Source organism: Stegostoma tigrinum, chromosome 9 (genome assembly GCF_030684315.1).
Source record: "Stegostoma tigrinum isolate sSteTig4 chromosome 9, sSteTig4.hap1, whole genome shotgun sequence".
Lineage (NCBI taxonomy): Eukaryota > Metazoa > Chordata > Chondrichthyes > Orectolobiformes > Stegostomatidae > Stegostoma > Stegostoma tigrinum.
The window spans coordinates 47,210,149-47,237,095 of record NC_081362.1 but is presented as its reverse complement, the minus strand read 5'-3'; the positions used below and the strand labels follow the sequence as shown (position 1 = coordinate 47,237,095).

Sequence of the window (26,947 nt, the reverse complement as noted above, 5' to 3'; positions counted from 1 at the left end):
ATAACTCTTCAAAAATGATAGCATTCTTGTGGCAGTGACCCCCATAACTACTGAATTTCATTGTTTCCAAAAGATGTGAATACCATTCTGTTTGTGGAATGTGAGCAGTTGGCTAGATCAATCTGTGCATTCCTGTAACTGCCCCATTAGCTAATGGCAAGCCACATTCTTCAACCACTACAGTTCACATGGTTTGCTACACCCACAACGTTAGTAAGAGTGTTCCAGTTTTTGATCCAGCAACAGCAGATGATATAGTTCCAAATTAAGATGGCATGGGATGTGGAGAGAACCTTGCAAAGCAAAGCAGTGATGTTCCCATGCATCTAGGAACCAGGAATTACAAGTAGTCTTTTTAACAGTTTCAGCCTGCTCTATCATCCAATAAGATTAAGAAAGAGTGGGAAGTAACATGTTTCATATCAAGATAATTAAAGTAATAGGCAAAAACGTTGGAAGAAAAAGTACTTTTACACTCAGCATGTAGTCATGGTCTGGAATGCTCTGCCAGAGCCAGTGGTAAAAGGTGGTTCAACTGAATAATTTCAAAAGGGAATTGAAATGTTTATTTTCAGAATATTTGCAGGCTTACAGAAAAAAGTCAAGAGACTGGCACAGAGAGACATGGTCATTCAGAAAGCCAGTGTAATCATGAGCCTAAAGGCTGTATTCTGTTGTAATAATTATGATTTTACTTTCCTGTAAGCCCCCTATCAAAAATCTCTCCTGTTCTCGATCATTTAGATGATAGTTACAAATTTGAAAGATGCTCTCAAAGGAGGTTTAGCAAATCATTGCAGTGCATCTTATAGAGGTCTCACATTACTGCCAATTTACAGTAGAGGAGGGCATTAATGATTAAGCAGATGTTGAATCGATCAAGAGGACTGTTTTGGTCCAACTGACCATGAGCTTAAGTACTATTGGAGATTATTTGTCTGGATGAGTATGAGTATCCCAACACAATCCTGATTTGCACACCACAGTACTTCTAGCTTCTGACCTCTTGTTGTTACTGATTCAGTTGAGTTTCCCAGTAAAAGTTAATCCCTAGGATCTGCTGTCACACTTTTTAACCTTTCTTTTCATTAAAAAAAAAATGGGGTTACCCCTCTCCTTGGAATTAAAATATTCGAGTAGAATTCTACAGCTAGTAAAGCTATGCCCAAGTTTGAATAAAAGGATTTTTCTTCAATTTGGCCTCAGTCTACAGTAAATTTATAACAATCACAAAAAGGTTAAAAAAAACTTACTGCTTTAAAATAATGTCAATTCCATCAGGAATTCATTTTTGACAACAAAGTTGACTTAGACTTATGGTCTTCTCACAATTTATTGGCACATGTGAACTCAGCGAGCTACAGTTGTTGACCGCTTCTTGATTCCTTGAGTTATTGATTCTTGTCCTCATATCCTAAGATCCTTCACCGATTACTTTTGTCAACCAACCAGGTGATTGTTAATTGAGTTGGACATAACTGTTTTCAGGCAGGTTTAGAGTAAAGCTGGCAATACTTGGGGCATATTTTCTCACTGTTTCCCCTAGCAGGTGAGCAGAAGAAATGTGAAAAGATATGCTTAGTTAAAGCTACAAACACCAATTTACCCTTTGCCTCAGTTAAGAATGGAATAGTTAACTAGTAAGAGCACTCCTGTCAGGCTGCAACTATAACTGATAATTGACATATTCAGCAAAACTACAGGAGCACAGATTTAACTTGAACACCAAGACCAAAGTCTTAATCTCCATTTGGATCATACATGTGTCACTCCTGACAATATGCTGATAGACAAATACACCTGTCATGCAGATAAGTGAAAACAATGTCAAGTAGGTTTTAACAACTTGTTTCTGTCTCAGCCTCACATTGCCTAATCAAGAAAATATGTCCTTCAGAACCTGGCGAGCTCACTCAGTGGTGCTACTGAGCCACTTGCTGTCGGTGCCCAACTCAGAATCTCTGTATCCAAGCTCAGTGTTTTTTCAAGTAGTATTCAACATAAAAGGAAGAGCTTGTACAGAAGAAGCACTCAAGATTTATCACCCGAAGTCAGATAATCATCATAGAATCACAGAATCCCTGCAGCGTGGAAGCAGACCATTTGGCCCATCTAGTCCACACTGACCCTCCGAACAGTATCCCACCCAGGCCCAACCCCCTACCCTAACCTTGCAAGCCCACATTTCAATGGCCAACCCACTTAGCATACACATCCCGGCATACTATAGGCAAATCAGCATGGCCAACCCACATAATCTGCACATTTTTGGCATGTGGGAGGAAACCCACACAGCCAGGGAGAAAGCAGAAACTCCGCACAGGCAGCCACCAGAAGCTGGAATCGAACCTGGGACCCTGGCACTGTGAAGTAGCTATGCTAACCACTATGCCACCATGCCTGTGCCAGATAATCTGCAGGCTTCCTTGCTCATATTCAACCTAATGTCACAAAACCTCAGAGCTGTAGTCAAAATGGAGAACTCCCAGGTATTGTATTAAAAAGGACTCACTCACTGATTCGTATTTTACTGTCAATGTCAGGTCATTGCTTGATTAGTCTGTGGAACAGCTTTCCCAATTTTGCAATATATTTAAACATTACCAAGGGAAATTTTATATGGGCTACTGGGCGGGATGTTTTTGTTATTTCTGCCAGTTAAACTGTTAATGAGTGGTCCATCCAATTTTATTCTTAAATCAATTTTGCTGGAGCTCTCAATCAACTGAGTTGTTTGCTAGGTCATCTTAGTGAGTGATTCAGTCAACTATATTGCTGGAGATATGCGTCAGCCATATCATTGTAAAGCAGCAAATTTGTTCCTTAAAAGACATTTGTGAATGAGACAGATCCTTAACCATCTATTAGCTTCATGATTGATACTAGTTTTGGGGTTTTCAATCCCACATCTCTAGGTCGTCAGTTCAAGTTTTGAGATTAGACTACTGTGCACTTAGTACACTGGTTATCCACACCACCTCCAAAAGGATCATTCGCAAGAATCCCATATAAAGTGACTGTAAATCTATTAACAGCCAAAGGTCATACAACACAAATATACAAGCAACTAGAACTAGATTTAGTGTCTTTTTCTCCCCAAAATGCATCTAAAAAGAGAGAAAAATTGTAACTTTTTTTGGAGATACACATATAGCTCAAGGCCTGTTTGCTTCTTTTTTGCCCACCAGTCTATTTATTCCGACCCACTAGGATTTTTATCAATGAAAATATTGCGCTGAACTTCAATTATCAGCTCTTTTGTTTTAATGGATTTCCTAGCTCAACCCTGATTGCTTTTCTTCTTTTAAACAGATCATATTTAATGCTCTAGTTAATATTTCCTTTTTATAAAGATGCCCAAGTGGTAATTCCAATTCACTCACCTATAACTTGATTATAATTGTTCATGTCTCCAGATATTCATTTTGCTTTAAAAATACTACAGGCCAGACACTAAACATATCTAAAATGTTGTATTAAATAACCACATTCTGTGGGTTAAGACTTGAAACTGCCAAACCAATACTTTTTAAAAACATGATCAACAATGAGATTTGGAATTTCTGAAACACAGCTTTAGGGCATTAGTTAAGCTTCGTATTGTTCTACCTTTTTGATATGTACCTACAAAATAATAAATCTAAAAACATTAGACGCATTACTTTAATGAAAGGTGCATTTTGGGTGTGAAGACAAGAAAATTGCTTTTTTCCAAACAGACCTCAATTGTTCAGTTCAGAAGCAGTTAAAGATCTACAATACTGCCAATGACTCATTCTCACTTGTTACTTGTGGTAATATTCCAAATTAAAGGCTTGGTTTCTCGTATCCGAGACTTAGAATCAGTTCAAAGCCGTGCAACAGTGTAAACTTTGAGCAGACCATATAAAATACTGCAATGTTTGGTATGCAACTGCTGGCATCTGCCATGCCTAAAAATAGTATAAGCTGCAACAAGCATGCTGATCTCATCCAATTACAACCCTCCACCTTTAACCAATCTATCTCAAACCACTCTAGATTTTAAAACAAGAATGTTTAATACTGAAGTATTCTCATGCTGAAAATACTCATTACCTTTTATGTAATCTTTCCAGAATGTGCACAATCTGACCTCATTTGTCCTTCTGCCCATAATAGTGAACTGCAATTCAGACACCGATTTTCAAAATCAAAATAAAGCAGAGATGACACATTCTGTTGAAATCAAACCAGGGGAAAAGATCTCAACTGAAGCATATGAAAATAATTTAAAGAATTACAAACCCATTTTGGCATCCATCTTGAAGCTGCTCACATGCACTGAGCTCCGGCACAGCTGATTACAACCTTTTACTTCCTGCTAGGTCGTATAGAGGTTAAATTACATACGTAGCCGTCTGCTGTGTCATTGCACAAATAGCAGATCTAGTCTTTGTGCAGTATTTGACTGCGCAACTGAAATCTACAACAAATCAATGACTGTTTAGGAACTTGTGCAACATAAAAATGCCCGAAACCTGAGAATTAAGATTTTAGTAATGTCCATATTTCCAATATATTTGCTACAGACAAGATTAAGGAATATTATGGTTTGTATTTGCTACAAGGGTAAAAACAAAAATAAACAAAGAGTGATTAGATGAAAGACAACTACCTAACCAAAATTTCTGACTTGACTGATTCAATCCAATGCAACAGCACACAAGACAGCACCGAGGGGGATGAAAATCAACTGAGAAAAAATAGACAAAAGGAGAAATTCATCAATAGGAGGATGTGACTTTAACTGAACAAAAGTCTTAAACAGTAAATACCCTTGTTCTTCCAGTTGCTACTCCAACACTCCATTTCCCAACACAAAAGCAATTCAACCTACAGCTGCTCTCAATTACAAATTCTAGTCCAGAGACAGATATTGAGGGCCTTCAAATTCAGACACTGGAGGCAACTGCATGGAGGCTTAACTAAAATATCAAGTCCAAAACGGTTAACTGCAAAGACAAGGGATTGGTACAACGAATGAAGTCACCTGACCATTTTAATACCAGGCATTGGTTGTAATATACAATCTATCAAAGTAGTTGAGCTGTAAACAAAGTGTGGGGCTGGATGAACACAGCAGGCCAAGCAGCATCTTAAGAGCACAAAAGCTGATGTTTCAGGCCTAGACCCTCTGAGCTGTAAACATGTTGATCAATTCAAGCTTTTTAGACTCAGGTTTTTAATAGGATGAAAATAATTTCTCATACACCAAAGAAGTTTAGATTTTATGAATTCCAAAACAAGATAATCAATATACTTACACCTCTAAGTTTCCAGTTCACAGAGGATATTTATACAAATCTCAAAATTTCCAAAAGTGAAAATGCTTTTAGCATTCAAATTTGCATAGAGTTGCATTAAAGGCATTAAATAACCTATTTTTTGTCTAATTAGTCTGATTACCAACCTTTGTGGGCTGACCTATGTTCTCAATCAAGCAATCCGATTTTGAAATTCTCACTCTTATTTTCAGGTACCTCCATTGCCTTATTTGTGTGTATCTTTGTAACTTCCATGGTACAGGATAACAAGTTGCACCAATATCCTTGCAAGGATGTTCATTTTTTTTTTGGGGGGGGTGGGGGGGGAGGTGGGAGAGAACGGGTTCAATTAGTGTGGCAAGGGAGTGGGAACCAAAGTAAGAAGTCAGCACATGCTGTGATTGCAGACATTAAGGCACATAAGTCTACTATGAAGAACTAGGGAGGGCCAGGTCACTGAACACAGGTGAGGTTGGTGTTTTAAAGTGAAGAGTATTTATTGTAGTGCGAGTAGTCTAACAGGTAATGCACATAAACTTAGAGCTGGGATTAGTACATGGAATTATGTTGCAGCCATTACAGAAACTTGGTTGAAAGAGGAGAGGGCAGGGCTGGCAGCTCAACAGGGTTTAAATGTTTCAGGCATGGTTGGGCACCATGCAAAGGAGTAGGTGAGTTGCATTACTGATTAAGCAGAACATCACAACTGCATCAGGAAAGAACATCTTGAAGGGCACGTCCAGCAAAGCCATATGAACAGAACTCAGGAAAAAGTAAAAGGTGCAATCACAATAATACGGTTATACTATGGGCCTGCCAATTGCCAACAAGAGATAGAGGAACAGATAAGTAGACAGATCAGGGAAGGATGTAAAATGGCAGATTTGTTCTAGTGAGTTATTTCCCAATTTGACTCTGTCAGGGACTCGGATGGGTAGAATTTGTTAGGTGCATCCAGGAGAGCTCCTTGAAACAATATGTAGTCAGGCCAAGTGGGCAAGGTGTCTTACCAGGCCTTTGGGGACAATGATCATACTTCCACAGGTTTAAGATAGTTATTGGTAAGGATAAGACTGGTCTTCAGGCGAAAGTGCTAAATTGGGGAAATGCTAATTACAACAAAGGCCAAACCCACACATGACATGTGGGAGTCTTTTAAAGACCAGTTGGTCAGAATTCAGAACAAGCATGTTCCTGCGAGGATGTAAAAGATATAAACAGCAAGATTCCAGAATCCTAGATAACAGGAGATATTGAAGGTTTAGTCAAAACGGAGGGCGAAACATCCCTAAGGTTTAGAAACCTGAAATCGGTCAAGGTTGTTGATAAATATAAACTAAATTAGGAATTAGAAAGTCTAAAAAGAAGCCATGAAACGTCCTGACAAGTAGGATTAAAGGAGAATCCCAAGGCATCTTATACATATATTTGAAACAGGAGGATAGCTAGGGAAAGCATAGCATGCGTGGACTCAATTACTTTGCATTAGTTTTAACCGAGGAGTTAGTCATGGATGATGGTAAGATTAACAAGGGGTATATTGATATTCCAGGGCATGTCAATATTAAAGGAGGTTGTAGTGTTGGATGTCATGAAAAACATTAAAAACAATAAATCCCATGGCCTGATGGGATCTCTCAGGATACTGAGGGAGACAAGGGAGGAGTTTGCTGGAACCTTGACTGAGATTGTGTCCTCTTCAGCCACAGGCAAGGTCCTAGAAAACTGGAGAATAGACAATGGTGTTGTTTTGTTTAAGGTGGGGGGGCAACAGGGATAATCTAAGAAACAATAGGCTGGCGAGCCTCAGTATGGGGAAAGTACTGAATATGATTCTTAGGGGCAGGATTTACTCACTTTTGGAAAAGAATGGACTTGTTAGGGATAGTCAGCATGGCTTTATCCCAGGGAGATCATGTCTCAAATTTGATTTGAGTGTTTTGAGGAAAGACAAAGATGATTGAAGCAAGTAGGGTAATAAATGTCAACATGGACTTTAGTAAAGCGTTTGACAAGGTTCCTCATGGTTGGCCAGTCTAGAAGATTAAACAATGCAGATCCAGTGAGCTGGAAAGTTGGATACAAAATTAGCACGGTCACAAAATAAAGAGCTCACAAAGTATTTTTCTGACCGGTGGTTTGTGACTAATGGTGTTCCATAAGGATCAGTGCTGGTACCTGTGTTGTTCATAATTTGTAGGATGAAAGTGTCTGTGGTAGGATTAGGAAGTTTGCAGAAGGGAAAAGTTGGTGGAGTAGTGGATAGTGCAGAATGTTTTCAAAAGGTTACAGAAGGATTTGGATCAATTAGAAAACTTGGAGGAAAATAGGTGATTAAAAAGTAGGTCTTTGAGGGTAATAATATCTGGACAGAGGGCAAGGATTCACATTTTTGGGCCACTGGGAACTGTACAAGAGGGATGGGTTCCACCTGAATGGAAAGGGACCAGTAGCCTTAAAGAGATTTGCTAATGCCATTTGGGAGCCTTTAAACCGTGTGCGTGTGTTTTTTTTTTCCGGGGGGGCAGGGGGCGGGGGGTGGTGGTGATAGGCAAAAGCAATAGTAGGAAAGGGCTGAGGCTGGTACTGTAGATAAGGGGAGCAAGTCAAATAGTCAAGGCAGACAACAAGATAAGATTGAGAAATTTAACTGCATTTACTTCAGTGAAAGACGTCCTACAGATAAGGCAGATGAACTTAGGCCATAGTTAGGAACATGGGACTGGGATATAAAAGCTACTACAGAAATGTGGCTCAGGAATGAACAGAACTAGCAGCTTAAATATTCTAGGATATAGATGCTATAGGAAGGATAGAAAGGGATGCAAGAGGGGGAATGGTGATTTTGATCAGGGATAACAATACAGCTGTAATTAGGAAGGATACTCCTGGGAGATCATCCAGTAAAATTAGATGGTTGGAACTGAGAAATAAGAAAGGGATAATCACCTTTTTGGGACTGTATTATACAGCCCCTTATTAGTCGGCAGGAAATTAAGAAGCAAATAGGTAAAGCGATCTCACATATCTGAAAGAATAACAGGGTTATAAATGGTGGGGATTTTAACTTTCCAAATGTAGACTGGGACCATCATACTGTTAAGGGCTTGGATGGGAAGGAATTTTCTGTGTATACTAGAAAACTCTTATTTAGTATGTGGACGTACCTGCTCGAAGGAGCGACACTTGACCTTCTCTTGGGAAATAAAGGCAGGGCTAGTGACTGAAGTATCAGTGGGGGAGCTCATTGGGTCAAAGTGATCATGTGGAAAGGTTAGAACTAACCAAGAACTTAAAGTTCGAAACTGAAGGAAGGCCAATTTTGATGGTTTCAGAAACTTGTTGATTGGGGGAGGCTATTTACCGATAAAAGGGAAGATTGGGAAGTGGGAGGCCTTTCAAAATGAGACAATGAGAATTCAGAGATACGATGATCCTGTTAGCTTGGAAGGACAAAGCTGGAGGCAGGATGACCCATTGAAACAGAGACTGATCGAGGAAAAAAAAAGAGCTATAAGTAGCTGGGATTGAGCAAATCCCAAGAGTGCAAGGGCAATAGGAGTATACCTGAAGGAAATCAGGAGGGCAAAACAGAAACCCTAGATAGCCTCAGCAAATAGAGTTAGAGAGTGACTTTGAATTCTCCTTAAGTACATTACGGGCAAAAAAGCAACTCAGGAGACAATATGGCCCCTTAAAGATCAAAGTGGCCATCAACATGTGGAACCACAAAAGCTAGGGAATGCAGGGAAATAAATAGTGATGTTTTGAACAGAGTTCATATTACAGAAGAGCAGGTGTCGAGTTCTTAAAACACATTAAAAGGTAGATAAATCCCCAGGACCTGATCGGATGTTTCCCAGAACTTTTGGCAAGCTAGAGAAGAGATTACTGGGAACGCTTAGACTGTTTTTGCTGGAGCACAACCTGACAAAAGTATATAAAATTACAGAGATAAAATGGTGTGGAGCTGGATGAACACAGCAGGTCAAGCAGCAAGAGCAGGAAAGCTTGACGTTTCGGGTCAGGACACTTCTTCAGAAAAAGGGTCTGAAGAAGGGTCCTGACCAGAAACGTCAAGCTTTCCTGCTCCTCCGATGCTGCTTGGCCCGCTATGTTCATCCAGCTTCACACAGTATTATCTGCAGCATCGGCAGTTCCTACTATCTCTGTATAAAATTAGAGATGGTTTGGATAGGGTGGGTAGTCAATGTCTTTCTCCAAGGTGGAAATATCAAATACCTGGGGCCACAGGTTTAAGGTGAAAGGGAGGTGGTTTTCAAAAAATGTTTCAACTCGCGAGGCATATTGTTTAAGAAAAAAAAGAGGTGGTAGGTGCCTGGAACACACTGCCAGGGGAGGCGGTAGAAGCAGATAAAGATAGCAACACTTAAGAAGCATTTAGACAAATATTGACAGGCAGGGAAGAGGCGCACAGGAACAACATGCAGGCAGATGTGATTGGTTTAAAGTGGCATCATGGCTGGTGTACACACGGTGGATTAAAGGGCCTGCCCTTGGCCTGTACTGTTAGGTCAAGAGAAAAACATCTCAGCATATATCTTTCAATTCCCTCCTGTCAGATTTCATTTTGAAAACAACTGAAGTAAATGCCAGTTTGTAGGTGGTAGATACTTAAGTAAATAGTTTTCACCTTTCCCTAATTGGTTTATTAAAAACCAATATATATTTATAGTCTCCTAGTTTTCGGTTATCTCAAGCGGAAAAAATTTCTCTGAATATTTGTCCTGTTAAGCCATTCATAAAAATCTTTTATTCAGTCACCTCCAAGATTTCTTTTTAGGAAAAAGGTCCAACCTATTCAATCGTTCCAGATTGCTGTAATTCTTAAAAGTGCAACCTGATTAGTGTCTTGTATAAGTTTAGAAAACATCACTTTTGAATCAACTTCCCCCAGAAATAAATTTCATGATTCAGAAATGCTTGTGAAACACTTTCGTACCTGAAATACTGCCTTCAATGAAATGTTCACTCACACATTTAAAAGCACTTTGCTCAGCTATGTCAGTTTCATTTTTAAACGATTGGTATGAAAAGTAGAAGCATTACCTGAGTACATCATCTATCTCATTTTCATTACAAGTTCAAGTTCATTTGCCATAAATTTGGGGACAGTTATCTAACATCATTTTGTATTAAGCTACAGCTTTTTTCTTTATGAATTATACCCTCCAATTTGCTATTATCTGCTATTTAGTAGATTTATTTTCCCCCAAATTCCAAACTATGAACTTACATTATGAATACTATGGAACACCCTTTGCTGTATTACTCAGAATATCTTAAACACTTAATCTGAATAGCTGCCCTTTGTATCTATTTTCAGATATTTTTACATTGCAGCTGTAATGGGAGGAATGAGTGTGGGAGAATGCACTGACAACAAAGCCTCAATACTCCAGTCACACCATTGATTGAATCACAAAAAATGGCCAACTGATTCTCTTTCGTAGCAGGAATGGTATCCAGAGTTACAGTCTTTCAGCTGGTGTCTTTAATGAACTTAATATAATCTGTTTACTAAAACATCAACCTTATTCTTGAAAGAGGACACAAAACCTGGTCAAAACATGAATTTCAATCTGGAAATTGGGACAATGCCTTAATCCCAAAAGCAGACACACTCGGGCACAAAAACACAACAGGGTTCAGAGATGACACTTAAGAAAAGGCAAAGAGAAAAGAACACTATTGGCCAAGGGTCTGAAAACCAAAGAAGAAAATTCAATGACTTCTCACATTTCACCTCATTTCCTAGCGACAAAATTGATGGAAGATGTTCAGCTGGATCAGAGACTTCAGAAAGGTGGCAACAGCTCAGCTTCTCAGGGTTTAAGATAACCATACATCCTGATATTTGGAACCTTCATCAGGCTCCCAGAATTTCTACTGACAGCAGGAGATACCTCCAATTCCTGGTGTTTCCTCCTTACTAACCACTGAAGTTTAGAAAGCAGAAACAAGTCCAGAAACTGCTGCTGGGGCAACCATTAGCATTGAAGATCCACAAGTTTTTCCAACAATTACCATGAACCCTATATGGAATTTCTCTCCAAATGTTGCTCATCTTTTCTCAAAAACCATTTGACTTTCAGTAAACAGCAGGTAAACCAGAGAACATACTAAACTGTTGACTTAAATTCCAAGAAATCACATGGTAAATTTTCAATCCACGAAACTCCAAACAGGTCCAAATCCCTCAGTTTTTGACTTAGTCCTTAAATATAAATGTTCATTCCCAATAATGCTATCTACTTAGCAAATTATGCCATTACTTCTCACATGTCAAAATTTCTCTCAAGTCTGTGGTATTGTAAAGGTCCTTTGAAAATCTAACATAGGACATCTACTACATTATACTTGACCATTCCGTTACTTCCAACAAATTCAGTTGTTAAGAACGGTTTAGCCTTGCAGAATTCACACTGACAGACATGTTTTGTCTGTTGTCTTAAACAAAAGTTGTAACACCGAAAGCAAAGTCACTTGGACCATTACGCCTTCGGCGCCAATGCAACAGGAATTATTTTCTCAACCTATTTCAATTGTCCTCATCTTATATTCTTCATTCAACCAATACGTTTAATTATATGACCTTAGCCTGAGAAGTCAATCCTTTTGAAGTAGATTGTTTTTAGGGAGCTTTTGTAAAAATTCTTGTAAGTAATAAGGTAATGAATCTGTGTGTTTTGGTGTGAACAGAGATAGACAATTAATCTACATCACCATATTTTCCACACTCTTGGGTTGCACAGTAGCTCAGTGATTACCATTGTGCATTACAACACCAAGGACACAGGTTCGATTCCATCCTCTGGCAACTGTCTGCGTGGAATCTGCACATTCTCCCAGTGTCTGCATGGGTTTCCTCCTACAGTCCAAAGATGTGCAAGTTAAGTTGATTGGCCATACTAAATTTCCCATATAGTGCCCAAGGATGTCAGGGTTCCGGAATAAATTTGGGAGGGGGAGGGGGTGGGGGGGGAGGGGGAAGATGGAGAGAAAAGAAGATAGGTGGAGAGTATAAGTGGGGAGGTAGGGAGGGGATAGGTCAGTCCAGGGAAGACGGACAGGTCAAGGAGGTAGGATGAGTTTAGTAGGTAGGAGATAGAGGTGCAGCTTAGGGTGGGAGGAAGGGATGAGTGAGGGGAAGAACAGGTTAGGGAGGCAGAGACAGGTTGGACTGGTTTTGGGATGCAGTGGGTGGAGGGGAAGAGCTGGGCTGGTTGTGTGGTGCAGTGGGGGGGGGGGACGAACTGGGCTGGTTTTGGGATGCGGTGGGGGAAAGGGGAGATTTTGAAGCTGGTGAAGTCCACATTGATACCATTGGGCTGCAGGGTTCCCAAGCGGAATTATGAGTTGCTGTTCCTGCAACCTTCAGGTGGCATCATTGTGACACTGCAGGAGGCCTATGATGGACATGTCATCTAAAGACTGGGAGGGGGTCTGGAAATGGCTTGCGACTGGGAGGTGCAGTTGTTTATTGCGAACCGAGCGGAGGTGTTCTGCAAAGTGGTCCCCAAGCCTCCGCTTGGTTTCCCCAATGTACAGGAGGCCACACCGGGTACAATGGATGCAGTATAACACACACCCATCCCTTCCTCCCACCCCAAGCCGCACCTCCATCTCCTACCTACTAACCTCATCCCACCTCCTTGACCTGTCCGTCTTCCCTGGACTGACCTATCCCCTCCCTACCTCCCAACCTACACTCTCCTCTCCACCTATCTTCTTTTCTCTCCATCTTTCAGTCCGCCTCCCCCTCTCTCCCTATTTATTCCAGAACCCTCACCCCATCCCCCTCTCTGATGAAGGGTCTAGGCCGAAAACGTCAGCTTTTGTGCTCCCGAGATGCTGCTGGGCCTGCTGTGTTCATCCAGCCTCACATTTTATTATCTTGGATTCTCCAGCATCTGCGGTTCCCATTATCAAGGATGTCCGGTTAGGTGGATTAGCAATAGGGAATGCAAGGTGACAATGATATGGTAGGGACGTGGTTCTAAGTGGAATTGTCTTGAGGATCAGTGTGCTCTAGGTAGACCAAATGATCTGCTTCTATGCTATAGGGATTCAATAATTATGAACTTCTGCAAATTCACTTTCTATATGACTAACACTTACATTGAGAGAATGCAAATAGGATTATAAAAACAATGTGTCCATAAATATATTGGGAGAAAATAGTTATTATTTTTAAAATACTTATGGAAAATTTGTTTTTATATTCCTTGTTGGCACTCAATTAAATATTTCCCTCGTGTTATTTTGAACATAATAAAAAACAGTAAATAATATCTAATCTTTGACATGCCACTCATTTTGCCCAATAATATGCTTTTTCTGTTAAGCTTAAAACTGCTTTTTTTGTTTTTTAAGAAAAGTTAACCATAAATGGTGGCTCCCTCTTCAGAATTTTATTCTGTTAGAATGCATCTATTCTACATATCTTGAAACAACCTCTATTGACCTATCTCAACTTAATTTGCTGGTTCATTTTAGCTGGCTCTGCTTTCATGTTTGCATTCTCTCTCGCTCTCTCATCCTGCTTAACTGAAATGTTAGCTTTAAAATGTGACACTAACCCATTTTTTGGAAAAAACAGAGTAAACATTTCGGGTCCAATGACCGTTCCGATGAAGGGTCACCGGACCTAAAATGTTAACTTTTTCCTTCACAGATGCTGCCAGGCCTGCTGAGCTTTTCCAGCAACCTGGTTTTTGTTCCTGATTTACAGCATCCTGAGGTCTTTTGGTTTTTAAACTCACTTTTATTAACTACTCATTTAAGTTATTAATTTATTGCTTTGGAATTTTCTACAATTTCTACAAATATTCATGTTTGCTGTTGTGTAAAACCTCATACATCTGAAATTTACACAGCAGGCCCCTACTTTACAACAATAGTCTCAGGTCTACTCTTCTCCCCCTTCAAACCAAACATATAATGCTATGGTGTTATAGTTGCGGCCACCTAGGGTGCCTTCACTGTAAGGTGATTAATAAATAGTTTTGCACTGCACAATGCCAAGTCTAAGAATTGCCTGCTCTCTGGGTGGGTCCAGAACATGCTGTTCGAAGAAATTACCTGGAAAACAATACTCTAATCAGCTGCCTATACTTGTCTAATTTTTCCAGTTGATATGCAAATCAAAATCCCTCAAATCACCTTTCTTCCTTTTTATTCCATCCTACCGTGTAGGCACCACTTCCCCATGAGATTTCTTGCCTTTTTCATTTCATTTCTAAGCAAACTGCTGCTTCATCTTGATTTCCTTAACTCAGGTCAATCTGTTTTATGATGAAATCCTTCTGATTTTAGATCACTATCATACACATTCTGTAATACTCTCATTGACCTGCTACATGATTGTCCAACCTTTGTGCAAGGGGAGGGCACATTTCAATTTCTCTCACGCAGGAATCACAGATGATGCAAAGAAATATGGCTACAGTTAACAAACTGATTAACTCAGTTCCAGGATATCATTGCAATAGTTCAATAAAGTATTTGACCAAAGAATCTTAGGCTATTTCAAACTACCTTCCCTTCAGCATAAGATGAAAGCACTCAGCATGGAGTGCAGAGTGCACTGTTTTTGACGATTCTTCCATCCAAGTAACACCCTTTAACTCCAAACAATTGTTTCCAGTCAATCTTCTGCATACTCTGTCTCTCTTCTTTACACAAGATCAGTTATTTCTTTCATAAATGAAGAAATGTTCTCAACAAGCTGTTCTGGACAGCCTAATGAAACCCCTACATATCAGTACTCACTAACTTGAAATAAATTTGAAGACTTTGCCTGCAGCAGGCATCAGTCCAATTCATCAACAGAGCAAGTATTTTTCAAAGTTGGAAGGATACTGATAAGACTGTAGACACAATTGGCAGCCACAAGCCAAAACCAACCTGATTTAGTTATGTAGTATATTCAAAGGTATGCAGATTAAGTAAGTCGGCCTACTGAAATTATTCAGTGTTCAGGAATGCACAGGTGGGCTACTCTTCAGGGGGTTGGTGTAGACCCAATGGGCCAATTGGCCTCCTTCCGCACAGTAGCAATTCCATGTTTGTATGGAACAATGTATCGAATGCAGACAAGGCCAATTATTTAAAGGAGATTTTACACAAAAAATTAAGTGATTTTAAAAAGTTCGAACTGAATCATGCAGTATTAAAATGGGATGCGAATGATTGCCCTTGACATCATTAAAATCACCTGGTCAAAATCCTCAAACTCTCCCCAGTAGCAGAGGGTAAAGCTACAGCAAATGAATTGCAACGGTTCAAGGTGACAGCTCACCACTTTCTTGGACAACTAGGATGGACAATAAATGGTGCCCCAGTCAACACCTACATCCCTTGAATGCATAAAGCACCAAAGTATATATATTTTTTTGAACCATGCTAAAACAAAAACCAAAAAAAGTCAAGCTTACATTGTGCAACATAGGTGCTGTGCACTATCATACAGCACTGAAACAGACCTTTTGGTCCATCTCAGCTTTCCAAACCAAACTAGCCCCATTGTCTGCATTTGGCCCATATCCCTCTAAATCTTGATAAAAACCTCAAAGAACTGTGGATCTGTAAATCAGGAACAAAAACAAAGTTTCTGGAAAAGCTCAGGTCTGGCAGCATCTGAAGAAAAACAAAAAATCAGTTAACGTTTAGGTCAGGTGACCCTTCCTCAACAGTTCTGAGGAAGGGTCAGTGGACCCGAAACATTAACAGATTTTTTTCTTCACAGATGCTGCCAGACCAGAGATGTCTCAGCAACTTCTTTTTTTCGTTCCCTGTAAACCTTTCCTTTTTATGTACCTGTCCAAACATCTTCATTTCATCAGATATTACAGATTCCATGGCATGAAACTTACATTCCATTTGCAACTCATTGGCTTTGCACGTGTGCTTTCAAGAATCAAAACAAATTCATAGATCCACCTTCTGACCAAACATTTTACAGCTTTAAAACATGATGATTAATCATTGAAAGTAACATAACCATCTTGGGTAGATTTTTGAAAATGATTTAGAGTTGTACATATCAAGCTTGAAGCCTGAATTACATTTGAAAATACTGAGTTGCTATCAATGAACAGGTTGCCAACTGAATGGTAATATTCAAATTTAAAGCTGCACAGATTTCAGTTCTCATTGAAGTTATACGTTGGGTGCTCACCAAGCCTAAACAGGCCTAGTTATTGTATGCACTAATGTTTGAACTCATTTTAGAGTTTGCACACAAACTAGCTTAATACAGGCACACAAAAATCACAATGTTCGGACTAATGCCTTTGCAGAGTTTGGCAGAACAGACAAGTCCAATGACATGCAATGCCTAGTTAAATTGTCCAGGTAGGATAATTTTTGAAAATATTTTGCAAATTCCAAATATGTTGGGTTATGTACAACCAGTTGATGTTCTCACAGGTATACTCTCTCTTTTAGCTGTACAGGTAGATATGAAAACTCCCACAGCATTAGAATCAGAGGTCTACAGTACAGAAATTGGTCTTTTCAGCTCACTGACTCTGTGCTGGTCAAAAACAAAATGACCCAAGTATTCTAATCCCAGTTTGCAACACCTGGCCCACATCTTTGTATGCCTAGACATCACAAAAGCACATCTAAATATTTCTTAAACACCGACCATTTCTGCCACTACTACTCTTACGAGCAGCGAGTTCTACTCTCAATGGACCTTTCTCCCCACCTCATATACCCTCGAAGTCTCCCACTCCTTACCTTAAATTAAATAATGATCACAGACATTGCCCCTTCCTTCAAAGGAGAGGTTCTTGCCCCTCAATCTTACACATCTCAAATCAATTCACTCTACTGTAAGGAAAGCGACATCAGAACAACCAATCACTCTTCATAACTAAAACTTTCCAGACCATTATCATATACTAGTAAATCGCCTTCGTACCCTCTCCAATATAATCACATCCCTCCGATGAAATGGATTCCAGAACTGCACACAATATTCTAGCTGTGACCTAACCAACCATTTAAGTTCCAGCATAATCATCTTGCTCAAACTGTAAGCCTCAGCTAAGGAAAACAAGTTTGTCATATACCTTCTTAACCATTATCTACCTGTCCCACTACCTTAAGGGACTGCTGGTCATATATACCAAGGTCCCTCTGATCCTCATTTTATCCCCACAGGGTCCTTTTGTTCATCTGCAAGGCTTCCGACAAGGTTCCACCTGAAGTCTAAGTCCACAAGGTCAAATGCACTTCCCTCATTCACAAACCTGATTAATTTTTCAAAAAGGTAATCAAGTGGTCAGATATGACCTCCACCTTAACAAAACCATGCTGACTATTTTTGATTAATCTCTGCCTCTCCAAATAACGATTAATTCTGTGCCTAAGGCCAGTCGGGAAACAATTCTTTAGTTTCCTGGTTTATCCCTGGCTTCCTACTTGAATAGTAGTGTCACAATAGCAGAGTAGGGAGGAAATAGCAGGGGCACTGGCAATAACTTTCATTTGTTCTCTTGCCACAGGTGAGGCACAAGAGGACTGGAGTACAGCCAATGTCCTACTGTTATTTAAGAAAGGAGCAAGGGTTAAACCAGGAAACTGCAAGCCAGTTGATCTAACAACAACACTTCATTTCGAACCATACTAACATCCTCAACCACAAAACACCACTATGGTCCCTTAATGGGCCCTACTCTTTTCCCTAGTTATCCTTTTATCCTTAATGAACTTGTAAACAACTTAGGATTTTCCTTTATTTTACCTACCATTATTCTTTCATGCCCCCTTTTTTGCTCTCCTAATTTCCTTTTTCTAAGTTTCCTCTTTCATATTCTGTACTCCTTTAAGGCTTCTGCTGTTTTGAGCCCTTGGTATCTGTCATAAGCCTCCCTTTTTCTCTTTATCCAATCCTGTATATCCCCTGTATCCAGGGTTCACAGCATCGGTTGGTACCATCCTTTGACTTTGTTAGAACTTGGTAGCCCTGTTACTCTATTTCCTTCTCGAGCATACTCCACTGCTCTGGCAAAATTTGCCTAAAAATTAAAAAGAAACAGCTCATTTACATGATACTCACAAATAGCATTACTTTTTCCAATCAACATCCAAAAACCATACAAGTAATCAATGTGATGAATATACAGGCGGCAGTCTACAAATGAACAGTACTGATGAATTACTTTAATTCGTAGTTAGATCAGATCTATGATGTGTCAGGACAACAAGCAAGAAAAATGAAGTTTAACAATCAGATTTGCCTGTTCAATAATACCAGAGGTTTACAAAAGATGCAAAAAAAAGAGAAAAACACCAAAAACCTGGTAATTTTCTGACTCAAACATAAGCCACAGCTGGAGTAGCTTACAATCATTCAAAACTTTATGGGGGGGATATGAACAGGGATGAAACAGAGAGGGGGGGGGTAGAGAGAACAATTATTAATTTTATAAAATTATACAGCATGCATGATGCCCTTTGTCCACGATGTTTATGCTTGCCAATTAGTTACATTCCAAGCTCTTTCACCAGACCGATGCATTTTTGTAGTTATCCAAATAAGTTCGTAAGATTATGCAATTCTCCAGAAATTTACTGCTCACTCCACCACTTCTCATTTCCCTTTGGTTCTTTTGCAAAGAAGTTTCTGCTGTCTGGCTATTGATCAATTTACCAGTAGAAACAGTTTGTCCTCACATTTATCACCTTTATTAAATGACTCCCTTAACACGTTTGGGGTTGGTTAGCTGAACGGCTAATTTGCAATGCAGTGTGATACCAGAGTTCAATTACCATACTGACTGAGGTCTGCGTGAAGATCCGGCCTCTCAAACACCCTCTTGTTTGAGGTGTGATCATCCTCTGTTTAAACCACCAGTCATTTCTCTCTAATGGCAAAGCAGCTGTACGGTGCCCTGGCAAATGCCAGCATCTCTTCGCATGACTTGCTCTTCAAGGCCTTGTTTAACATCCTTCCCAAAGGGCAGTAATTCAGTAACCAGTGAATTACAAATATTGGTGCAATTTTTTGCTTTGCTTTTAGACTCTTATAGCTGTGTGCATAAGGACGAGGATCCCATGCTTTTTAAGCCTGATCAACTTCTCCTAGCCCCAAATACTTAGGTTTTTGATCCCTCTGTACCCCTTCAAAATTTACGTAGCCTCAGTCTGACTTTCAAAATGCATAGTGTCACAACATTTTGCATTAAACTTCATGATAGGTAACTGCCCATCTTACCATTCTTCACCCTCAAGTTTGCCACTTTCTTTCCTAAAATATTAGTTTTGTTTTCTGCATCTTAGCCGATTTCACATCCCTAGCTCTACTGGCCTCAAATCCCAGAGATTTCAGTTTTGCAAAGTCTATAGTCCACCACCATATATGCATCATCACCACTCCAATCACTTTATTAAATAACACAATCAAGTTTGTCAGGTTAGAGTTCAGGAATCCTGCAGCTAGTAAACTCACCCCTTAAAACCTATTTGCCATCTACAATGCACAAGTCAAGAATGTGACACAGTAAACCCAACTTGCCTAGATAAGTGCAGTTCAAACAACAGAGGTTTGGCATCATTCAGGACAAAGTAGCCCAGTCATGTGACACCACATCCCTCCATCATAATGCTCACTGTAGCAGCATGTACAAGATATACTGAAGAAATCCTCCAAGTCTCCTTCAAGAGCACCTTCCAAACCTACAACCACTACCATCTAAAGGAACATGGGCAGCAAATGCAAGGGAACATCACCCCCTGCAAATTCCCCAAGCCAATCACCATCCTAACATAGGATGATATGTTTCTTTCTGTGTCACTGGATCAAAAGTGTTGGAACTCCCACCTTGATGCAATTATGAGTATACAAGCAGCAAGTGAACAGCTGCAGTTTAAGGATGCAGTTCACCATTACTTTCTCAAGGGTAACAAGAGAGATAGGCAAGAAATGCTGCCCTAGACAGCGATACCCACTTCCTATAAAAGCAAGAAAAAATAATATGTGGCGAGCATCCCAAAAAACTGCAAGAGACCAAGTACAACAAAAAAAAGGATCATTTCAAGAAGTTCAATGAACAGATGAGTAAATCAGTGATACAGGGCATTTGGCCATAGAAAAAACAAACATTCACATGAATTAAATGGATATCACCAAAAAAGTTGAGAATGTGAAGTCTGAAAAGTTAAGATGTTATGAGAAAACACTTTAAAATTAAGCTTGCAATTGCAAATTAAAGAAAAAGATAAATCATATGAAGACACTCGAAATCAATAAGGCAGATTTAGATCATAAGAACATGGGAACTAGGAGGCGGCGGCTCTTTGGCCCTTTGAGCCTGCTCCGCTATTCAATAAGATCATAGCTGATCTTTTTGTGGACTCAGATCCACTTACCCACGTTCTCACCGTATCCCTTAATTCCTTTATCATTCAAAAAAAATCTACCTTAGTTTTAAAAACATTTACTGAAGTAACGTCAACTACTTCACTGGGCAAGGAATTCTACAGATTAACAACCCTGAGTGAAGAAGTTCCTTCTCAATTCAGTCCTAAACCTGCCCCATCTAATCTTGAGGCTACGCCCTCTTGTCGTAGCTTCACCTGCCAGTGGGAACATCTACTCTACTTCTATCTTATCTATTCCCTTCATAATTTTATATGTTTCTATAAAGATACCCCCTCAATCTTCTGAATTTCAAAGAATATAATCCCAATCTACTCAGTGTCTCTTCATAAACCAACTCCCTCAACTCCGGAACGAACCTAGTGAACCTGCTCTGCACCCGCTCCAATGCCAGTACATCCTTTCTCAAGTAAGGAGACCAAAACTGGATACAGTACTCCAGGTGTGGCCTCACCAGCACCTTGTACAGCTGCAGCACAACCTCTCCGCTTTTAAACACAATCCCTTTAGCAATGAAGGGCAAAATTCCATTTGCCTTCCTAATTACTTGTGGTACCTGAAGTCCAACCTTGTGATTCATGGACAAGGACACCCAGGTCCCTCTGCATAGCAGCGTGTTGTAACTTTTTGCCATTCAAGTAATAATCCCTTTTACTATTACTCCTATCAAAATGTATGACTTCACATTTATTCACACTGTATTCCATCTGCCAGACCTTTGCCCACTCACTCAACGTATCTATGTTTCTCTGCAAAGTTTCAGTCCTCTGCACACTTTGTTCCGACACTCAGCTTAGTGTCATCTGCAAACTTTGACACCCTACATGTGGTCCCCAACTCCAAATCATCTATATAAATTGTAAATCAGGCCAACAGTGAAAACTTCTGCATTTTTAAATCCTACTTTACACTTAAACAAGGAGGATTTGAAGATCAATAATATAAAATACAAAACACTAATTAATCAATGTGGCATAACCTGTGGAGAAAGTTAATTTTTCAGGTTGATAACATTCTGATGAAGGGATGGGATTGAAGTGAATAGTAAAGCTATATTTAAGGGAGACCTGACAACACAAGGGAGATGGAATTAAAGCATTGCAGAGATAAGATTTAGAAAAACAAATGAGCGAGAAAACAAGATAGGAGCATAAATATTAGCAAGGACTAGTTGGGTCAAGTAGTCCGTTTCTGTGTTGTGCATCCTATGTCAGGGTTAGTCCTACAGCACAGTATACCATGCATATCATTCTCAAGGTTGCAAGACACACCTATCAAGGAACCATGATCTGTTACAAAAAATTGCCTTTGGTGCAAATAATTGTTAAGAGACTATAATAACAACAAAACTATTTAAGGCTATAACTGAAGGTTCCAAATGGTAGAGAAATAGGCCTCATGCCAAGAAACTCAAATGTTAGCATCTAAAAAGATACGAGTATTAAGATATGAGAAGCAAGTTACTCAAATCAAGGCTGTGCCACAATTCAATTAGATCACGATATAGTGATGAGTTTTGGATCTCTTTACTGGTCTTTTGTCCCCAGTACAAAAATCTAACAAAAACAAAACCCAGTCTTATAAGTTTAATGATCACACGTATGAACATATGGAACGGCAGTAGGGTATTTTTGACCTTCAAGCTTGCTCCACGATTTAAAAGGACAAGGTTGGTCTGATTTTAAACTCAAATCCATATTACAGCCTACCAATTTTTGCATTAAAAATATTCAAAGATTCTGCCTCCATCACCTTGATGGAATAGTTCCAAAGCACATGACCTTCAGAGGAGATTTGGCTTTATTTCAAGTTTTAAATGAATGACTCATTTCTTTAAAATAGCCATTTCTAAGTTGTCCTATCGGAAGAAACATCCTTTCCACCCTGTCAAGCCTCCCTGAGGATCTTGCATATTTCAAACAAGTCATCTCATACTCTTCTAAACTCCAATGATACAAGCCTAAAGCCTTTCCTCAAGATGACATACCTATTCCAGGTGTTAATCCAGCAAAACTTCTCTGAACTTCAACAGTTACATGCTTCCTTAAATAGAGAAATCTATAAAGTATGCAGTACTCCAAAATGTGTTGTCACCAGCGCCCTATTCAAATAAAGCATAACCTCACAACTTTTGTACTCCATTTCATTCAATAAATAAAATTCTACTGGCTTTTCTAATTATTTGTATTTTCAAGCTGACCTCTTGAATTTCATGCTCTTGGATGCCCAGATCCCTCTGCATCTCAGAGTTCTACTCTCTGAATGTGAGAGACTTTTGTGTCAAAATGAACATTTTCCCAAATTGTACTCCATTTGCCAGATCTTTGCCTATCTACTAGACTTGTGACTTGCTCACAAAAGGATATAAAAGAGGCTACACCTCACACCCTTATTTATCTTTGCACCAACAAATTTAGTAACCATGCCTTGGTTCCAAAATTCAAATTATTTCCGAAACCTGTAAAGAAGCAAAGCCCCAGCACTAATCCCTATGGCACAACATCTGTTTCATTTTGCCAGAAAATAACTCAACATCCGCACTGTTTCTTGATAATTAAGCGAAGTCCTATCCATACCAGAACCTTACCCCAACACGAGTTATTTTCCACAATAACCTTTGAGGCGGCACCCCACCCAATGCCTTCTAGAAATTACAATATAAATCCAATGGTTCCACCTTATGCCAGTACATGGTAATTCTTCAAACAGCACCAATAGAACGGGTTTAACATGATTTCCCTCCCACAAAACCATGTTGACTCTGACTGAATACCCTGAAATTTATCGAAATGACCTATTTTCACATCATTAATAATAGCTTCCAATGAATTCCCTACAACAGATGTTAAGTCAATTCATTTCCTGCTTGTTGTCACCTTCCCTTTTTGGAAAAATTAACTACTTTTGAATCTAATGTAACTTTTCCCTAATCTAGAAAATTTTGAAAATTTAAAAATCAACACGTCACCTATTTCATTAATGAGAGATAATGGGAACTGCAGATGCTGGAGAATCCAAGATAATAAAACGTGAGGCTGGATGAACACAGCAGGCCAAGCAGCATCTCAGGAGCACAAAAGCTGACGTTTCGGGCCGAGACCCTTCATCAGAGATGGGGAGGAGGAGAGGGTTCTGGAATAAATAGGGAGAGAGGGGGAGGCGGACCGAAGATGGAGAGAAAAGAAGATAGGTGGAGAGAGTATAGGTGGGGAGGTAGGGAGGGGATAGGTCAGTCCAGGGAAGACGGACAGGTCAAGGAGGTGGGATGAGGTTAGTAGGTAGATGGGGATGCAGCTTGAGGTGGGAGGAAGGGATGGGTGAGAGGAAGAACAGGTTAGGGAGGCAGAGACAGGTTGGACTGGTTTTGGGATGCAGTGGGTGGAGGGGAAGAGCTGGGCTGGTTGTGTGGTGCAGTGGGGGGGGGGGGGGGGACGAACTGGGCGGGTTCAGGGATGCGGTCGGGGAAGGGGAGATTTTGAAACTGGTGAAGTCAACATTGATACCATTAGGCTGCAGGGTTCCCAGGCGGAATATGAGTTGCTGTTCCTGCAACCTTCGGGTGGCCTCATTGTGGCACTGCAGGAGGCCCATGATGGACATGTCATCTAAAGAATGGGAGGGGGACTGGAAATGGTTTGCGACTGGGAGGTGCAGTTGTTTGTTGCGAACCGAGCGGAGGTGTTCTGCAAAGCGGTCCCCAAGCCTCTGCTTGGTTTCCCCAATGTAGAGGAAGCCACACCGGGTACAGTGGATGCAGTAAACCACATTGGCAGATGTGCAGGTGAACCTCTGCTTAATGTGGAAAGTCATCTTGGGGCCTGGGATAGGGGTGAGGGAGGTGGTGTGGGGGCAAGTGTAGCATTTCCTGCGGTTGCAGGGGAAGGTGCCGGGTGTGGTGGGGTTGGAGGGCAGTGTGGAGCGAACAAGGGAGTCACGGAGAGAGTGGTCTCTCCGGAAAGCAGACAGGGGTGGCGATGGAAAAATGTCTTGGGTGGTGGGGTCGGATTGTAGATGGCGGAACTGTCGGAGTATGATGCGTTGTATCCGGAGGTTGGTGGGGTAATGTGTGAGAATGAGGGGGATCCTCTTTGGACAGTTGTGGCGGAGGCAGGGTGTGAGGGATGTGTTGCGGGCAATTCCAGGTTCAAGGTACAACATACGTTCCAGGTACAACACCTCACACACCACCCTCACCGCAGCTGCTGCAGCCCACCCCGATTATCTAACCGCCGACGGAACCCCGCCCACAGCCTCAACAGCCAGCAACCCCAGAGGAGACAGCCACATTGAGCCCTGCCGCATCTTCACCATCCCCCCAGACCTCCCACTGACTGAGGACAAGCGGTCAGTCCTTAGTAAGGGGCTCACCTTTGTCCCCCTACAACCACACATCAACAAATACCAGTCACGATTGGACATAGAGCAGTTTTTCCGCCGTCTTCGCCTCCATGCCTACTTCTTCAACCGGGAGCCTAACCCTCCCTCTACTGGCCCCTTCACCCGCTTCCAACACAAGTCCTCCTCCTGGACACCACCCCCAGGCCTCCTACCCTCCCTCGACCTCTTCATCTCCCACGGCGGTCGAGACATTAACCACCTCAACCTCTCCACCCCTCTCACCCACTCCAACCTCTCCCCTGCAGAACGGGCAGCCCTCCGCTCCCTCCGCTCCAACCCCAACCTCACCATCAAACCCGCAGACAAGGGTGGCGCAGTTGTAGTCAGGAACACTGACCTCTACATCGCCGAGGCCAGACACCAACTCTCCGACACCACCTCCTACCGCCCCCTCGATCATGACCCCACATCCGAGCACCAAACCATCATCTCCAACACCATTCATGACCTCATCACCTCAGGGGGCCTCCAACCTCATTGTTCCCCAACCACGCACGGCCCGTTTCTATCTCCTTCCCAAAGTCCACAAACCTGCCTGCCCTGGTCGACCCATCGTCTCAGCCTGCTCCTGCCCCACCAAACTCATCTCCACCTATCTGGACTCCATTTTCTCACCTTTGGTCCAGGAACTCCCTACCTACGTCCGTGACACCACCCACGCCCTCCACCTCCTCCAGGACTTCCAATTCCCTGGCCCCCAACACCTCATCTTCATCATGGACGTCCAGTCCCTATATACCTGAATTCCGCATGCAGATGGCCTCAAGGCCCTCCACTTCTTCCTGTCCCACAGGCCCGACCAGCCCCCTCCACCAACACCCTCATCCGCCTAGCCGAACTCGTCCTCACCCTCAACAACTTCTCTTTTGACTCCTCCCACTTCCTACAGACTAAGGGGGTGGCCATGGGCACCCACCTGGGCCCCAGCTATGCCTGCCTCTTTGTAGGTTACGTGGAACAGTCCCTCTTGCGCACCTACACAGGCCCCAAACCCCACCTCTTCCTCCGGTACATTGATGACTGTACCGGCACCGCCTCGTGCTCCCCAGAGGAGCTCGAACAGTTCATCCACTTCACCAACACCTTCCACCCCAACCTTCAGTTCACCTGGGCCTTTTCCAGCACATCCCTCACCTTCCTGGACCTCTCAGTCTCCATCTCAGGCAACCAGCTTGTTACTGATGTCCATTTCAAGCCCACCGACTCCCACAGCTACCTAGAATACACCTCCACCCACCCACCCTCCTGCAAAAATTCCATCCCCTATTCCCAATTCCTCCGCCTCCGCCGCATCTGCTCCCACGATAAGACATTCCACTCCCGCACATTCCAGATGTCCAAGTTCTTCAAGGACCGCAACTTTCCCCCCAGTGATCGAGAATGCCCTTGACCGCGTCTCCCTCATTTCCCGCAACACATCCCTCACACCCCGCTCCCACCACAACCGTCCAAAGAGGATCCTCCTCGTTCTCACACATCACCCTACCAACCTCCGGATACAACGCATCATCCTCCGACACTTCCGCCGTCTACAATCCAACCCCACCACCCAAGACATTTTTCCATCCCACCCCTGTCTGCTTTCCGGAGAGACCACTCTCTCCGTGATTCCCTTGTTCGCTCCACACTGCCCTCCAACCCCACCACACCCGGCACCTTCCCCTGCAACCGCAGGAAATGCTAAACTTGCCCCCACACCTCCTCCCTCACCCTTATCCCAGGCCCCAAAGATGACATTCCACATTAAGCAGAGGTTCACCTGCACATCTGCCAATGTGGTTTACTGCATCCACTGTACCCAGTGTGGCTTCCTCTACATTGGGGAAACCAAGCAGAGGCTTGGGGACCG

General features: G+C 41.6%; 1 protein-coding gene across 11 annotated transcripts in view; it reads right to left on the bottom strand.

Moving 5' to 3' along the window:
- LOC125454627 (reticulon-4-like) overlaps nt 1-26,947 on the bottom strand; it is a 91,075-nt gene that overhangs the window by 22,392 nt on the left and 41,736 nt on the right. Inside the window, exons 1-2 of one of the 11 annotated variants that reach the window (XM_048535598.2) lie at nt 4,267-4,293; nt 4,078-4,144 (exon numbers count right to left, since the gene is read on the bottom strand). The exons of 8 other annotated variants lie outside the window; for them this stretch is intronic. In XM_048535598.2, coding sequence (XP_048391555.1) covers nt 4,078-4,144; nt 4,267-4,278 — 79 coding nt within the window. In that variant the 5' untranslated portion in view covers nt 4,279-4,293. Of the gene's footprint in view, nt 1-4,077; nt 4,145-4,266; nt 4,398-4,796; nt 4,949-26,947 lie in introns of those variants that run through there. 2 more of the 11 variants (XM_048535600.2, XM_048535601.2) reach the window with 2 other exon arrangements.